General features: G+C 31.6%; 1 protein-coding gene across 1 annotated transcript in view; it reads left to right on the top strand.

Annotated features, from left to right (window-relative positions):
• LOC119574929 (src substrate cortactin-like) overlaps positions 1 to 4069 on the top strand; it is a gene marked incomplete in the record, with an annotated part of 56334 nt that extends 52265 nt beyond the window's left edge. Inside the window, 3 exon segments of the mRNA XM_037922202.1 lie at positions 831 to 918; positions 2927 to 2982; positions 3106 to 4069. Of these exon segments, the coding sequence (XP_037778130.1) occupies positions 831 to 918; positions 2927 to 2982; positions 3106 to 3195 (234 nt within the window).
• Positions 4070 to 5158: the final 1089 nt, after the last annotated feature.

Below are 5158 nucleotides of genomic sequence, written 5' to 3' on the forward strand. Positions count from 1 at the left end.
TGATTACCATGTCCTTCTATCTACTTCTAGGGGAATGCATGCCAATGTTATGATGTATCCTGTATGGGTTACCTTTGTCTTGATGAATCCTGAATCCTGTCACACTTCCTCCTCCCTTTGTCCACATGGATTCCTGCCTTGTTTTCCACTGTCCAATACATGAGTAACTTTCATAGCTTTTTGGTCATGGAAGAAATCTGTTTATGGGTCAACTTTCACTGCATTTACCAGTTTGATGCTAGCTTTTTTATCATTATCGTCTTTGCTTTCTAATGATATCCCCATTTATGAAAACGTGGAGGAAAAAATATGGGCTTAAACCTTGACTTTTTCTCTCATGCATATCAATCCTGGGATGCACTCATTTGACATTTGATCTCAAACAGCTCATAGTGTGGAAGTGACTTGATTCCTGCTGTATAAGACCAGCCAGCTATGTCAGGTCCTCTCTCATGATTCATAACACTATCTTTTACCTGCATGCAAATTGACAAGCTTTTGTATATTTTGTACTTTTTGTTGTTGGTTGATCTTTGTTTTATTGTATTTGTAATTGTTTTTAGCACCCTGAGTAGCTGCATGTTCATCAATACTGTATTGGAAGAATGGTGCTGATTTGTTTGTTTTGGAAAGAATGTCGCGAGTTCAACCTAGCAGTAGCACTGATAATCATTTTAACCTCATAGATGTAATATATGAAGTGCTGTTCATGTTTTTGTTTTGGGGAATTCTGAGGTCAGCTCTGAACCAGTGTAGCAGGCATAGAAATTAAAAGCAGTTCCTTTGCCTTACTCAATCTCATTTTTCTGTTACCGTGTATCCATGTGTAGATCCCAGCAACAGAGGTCGCAGATGCCCCGGAACCACAGGATGAGGGAATGGGTATCACTGCATTTGCACTGTACGACTACCAGGCAGGTTAGTTCCTTGTAAAGTTAGTGAAAGCTCCGGATAAACCTCTGGCAGCCTCTAGTTCACTGACTAGCTATGAAATTCTACTTGTTCTTTTTGGTTCTTGCATTTATATATGATATTGTGATTAACCCAATGCTGATGTGAATGGCATGTAAGTGTACCATGCCCACTGATGAGTTTAGTTTATTAATCATGTTTACACATAGATGGCTTCACTAGTCACATAGGGGTCAATCACTAATCCTATCTATGTTGCCTGTTTATGATTTTCTTTGATGTTTGTAACTGTTTTTAATTTATTTTATAGAGCCACTAGTAGTTTCATAACTTTCTAATAATCATAGTGATGTTAATAATCAGCAATATTAACCCTTGGATCCTGATGCTTTACCGCCTGGATGTGGCCCAAAACATGGGTTTTAAGCTTACTTAAGTGGCCACTCCATGCCTCCCCTTTGCAATATTATTTTCTCTTTCTGCTCTTTTACCATTTTCCAGTGTCTATATTTGTCACTAGATTTGCTTTATCCAGATGGTAATAGACTGTTTTCCTTGCACAGATTCCATATCATCTCACTAGGTAGTCCATAACTTTTGTGCAAGAATAATAACAATATGTAACTTTTTTTTTAATGTTCAAATTTTCTGTAATACAACCTGTGCTGCTGGTCATGGGAAGCAGGAAAAGATGTCATGTTCATGTCACCTGCCTCTCAGTCCAATTTTTTTCTTTTGATGGTCACGTTATCTGGATCATAGGGGGTTAGTAGCACAAAAAATATAAGTTGTAAAACTAAGGGAATATATACACACAGAGAGAAAGACACGCACATGCACACGTGCACGCACACACACACACACACACACACACACACACACACACACACACACACACACACACATATACACACATACATATACACACATACATATACACATACATATATATATAATATATAAATATAAATATACATATATATAATGTATAATATATATTTAATATATATGTGTGTATATATACATATATATAATATACATATGTATATAATATATATATATATATATATATATATATATATAAATATATAAATATATATATATATATATATATATATAAATATAAAATTTTATATATAAATTAAATATATATATATAAATATAAATATATATATATATAATATAAATATAAATATATATATATAATATAGTATATATTATATATATACACAATAAATATATATTTACATATATATTTTTTATATAAATATATACATATATATATTAATATTTATATATAAATGTATATGTATATATACATATATATATATATATTATATATATATATATATATAATATATAATATATATATATTATTACACATATATACAATATACATAATACATATATACATATATAATTATACATACATCAGTACATCATACATACTCTAGAGTTACCATACATACTATACATGAGATACATACTTATACTACTACATACATACATGGACAGGCACATACTACAAATAATGCATACATATAGAATAGTTATATATATAGTATAGATAATATTATATATAATACACATGACATAATATATTATATCTATATATATATATATATATATATATATAATTATATTATAATATATAATATATGTATGATTTATATGTAAGTATTGTCTTGTATATGTAATAATATATCTATATTATATATATACTTATATATTATAAATGTATTTATATGTAATTTATTATCATTATATTAGATTATTATTTATGTATATATATATATTGTTAATATTTATCGTAATATATATAATTATGTATATATATATATATATCAGATACAAACATAACATATATAACATATGTATATGTATGTATATGTATGTATATATATCTAGGAGTTGCCAAGAGTCTGTGATGAGGTGCTGTTTGTTCTTGCCTGAAATTGGAGGCCCTAAATTGCATATACATATGAAGTTTATATTATGTTGATTTTCCTTTCAGCGGACACTGACGAAATATCATTTGATCCTGATGACATCATAACCAATATTGAAATGGTGAGTAGAAGGTGAAGGTACAAATTTATTGTTTATTTCATTGCTAGATGTCTTGTATGTTCGCTATGAGTGTGAAGAATGAAGCCTTTCCCTTCTTGCACTCATTTGGGCACTCCTCTGCAGATTGACGAGGGTTGGTGGCGAGGCTGGTGCAATGGGCAGTATGGGCTCTTCCCGGCCAACTACGTGCAAGTGCATAGCCCCACCCAGTGAGGCCAGAGGTCCTGGGAGGCCAAGTGCCATCCCAGCAAAAGATGACAAATGGCATAGTGCCCTAGTTGCCATGGATTCTGCTTGTGGGCATTTGTGAGCCGTGACAGATAAGAATGCCGTGTGGGACTAATTATTTTTGGCGTGTTTGAAATTAGTGATTATTTACACCCTTTTTACAGTTTCTTTTGTTTCCCTCCTATTCTGTTGTGCTCTTCATAAAACAAGTGGATGGAGTTCTTTAGTATTAAGGAGAGAATGAATAATATTTTTACATTTGAATTGGAGTTTTAGCTCTTGTTTTGTTTTAGTATATTCTCAGTGACCAAGTGTGATATAACATTGATACATGTTTTAATGATCTTTTGGTGCTGTCATTTTATTGGTTGAAGTACATTTAATTTCTGGCCTGTTAGTGATTTCTTCTGTAACCTACAGTATGAAATTTATTATTTTCAGACTGTCTATTCACCAGATTTATTGTGTGACAATTGTTTTTTATGTATGGAAGTGAGGAAAGGAAGTACACATAGCAAAAAAAGGCAGACTTTTGGGACTGGAGATCTGGTGAGATATCTTTTCTCGCTCATTCTAGGCCTATGATTTTACCACATAGGCCATTTTCTTGATGTGCAAAAGGAGATGCTTTACTCTCTGATATGAAATGTTGGAGAAGCAATTCTCTCTGTGACTTTTGTGATGTACATATTTTTTTATATGTATATAATATTATGAACAACATTTGGTGCATATTAGGGAAACTCTTAGAATTAAGCATGACAAGAAAAGTTACATATTAAGATTTTCATGATAAAAGTTGAGGCTTCTCCATTAAAAAAATATAATAATAATAAAAAAAAAAAAAAAAAAAAAAAAATGCATATTAGATTATTTTAGGGAGCAGTCCAGGGATCTATAAGTGCACTTGTGAATGGTTCATTGGTAGAAAAGCTCTCGCAGGTAACAAATAATCTGTCCTAGAAAAGATACTTTGTCCTAGTGTTGATGAGGGTGAAGAGGAACAAGCCTTTTTTCCAGTCTTTCTGTTTATCTTTTCCACTTTTTTTCTGGCTTCAATGGACTTTATTGTGGCTTTTCTTTTATTTCTTTTTCTCAGATTTCTTCTTTCTCTTCTGTTTTTTTCATGCTGTCAAGTTCCTCTTCTGTCTTTGTGGTGCTGGATCGTGTATTTCTGCCATCATATGCATTCATCGTGAATTTATATTCCAACTAAAGTTTCTGGTTCTGGACACTACTTTTGTGTTGTTGACTACATCTTGATTTTTAATTCGGCATCATGTTCAGATTTGGATTTTAATGTTATAAGATTCCACTTGTCGTGGATTTTTTTTCTTTTTTTCTTTTAAGAAATATAAGTTGCAGTTGTTGTATTTTGAACTATATGATTATCAAGCTGCATTTGCATTTTATTTTGGAAGTTAACACTAAGAGGTTGCAATTTTCACTGAATTGTGAACAGGCCAGATTAAAGTGATCAAATAATCTTATACAATCATTGAATATGAGGCTTTTTGATTTTTACATATATCAGCTAGTTCGCCATAGGGTATTTTTATATAATTCACCTACTATATGTGGTAGATATCAGGGAGTGCTACGTGTCAAACCTATGCTGTTCCAATCAAATTCTTCCTATAGCTGGTAGGCTTCCATAAAGAGTGATATAAAGTATAAAGAAGATATCAAGAATGGTTGGGACTTAAGATGCCAGGGGTATTAATATAAGCAGCATTTTACACTTAAAACAAGGTATATGTTTATTTTTGTAGCAGGACTTTGCTGATGATTTGTCAGACAGTAATAGTCATTGCTGTGTCAGAATAAATGTCTCTTTAGCTTGATCTTAAAAACAGCTAGGTATTCTTCACCTCTGCAGATTCCAGCAGGGTTGTGATTTATGTTAGCAAGAAAATCCTTCTGATTATTTTGTGATGATCAGTCTTTT

This window comes from Penaeus monodon, chromosome 7 (assembly GCF_015228065.2).
Source record: "Penaeus monodon isolate SGIC_2016 chromosome 7, NSTDA_Pmon_1, whole genome shotgun sequence".
In the NCBI taxonomy this organism is placed as follows: Eukaryota; Metazoa; Arthropoda; class Malacostraca; order Decapoda; family Penaeidae; genus Penaeus; species Penaeus monodon.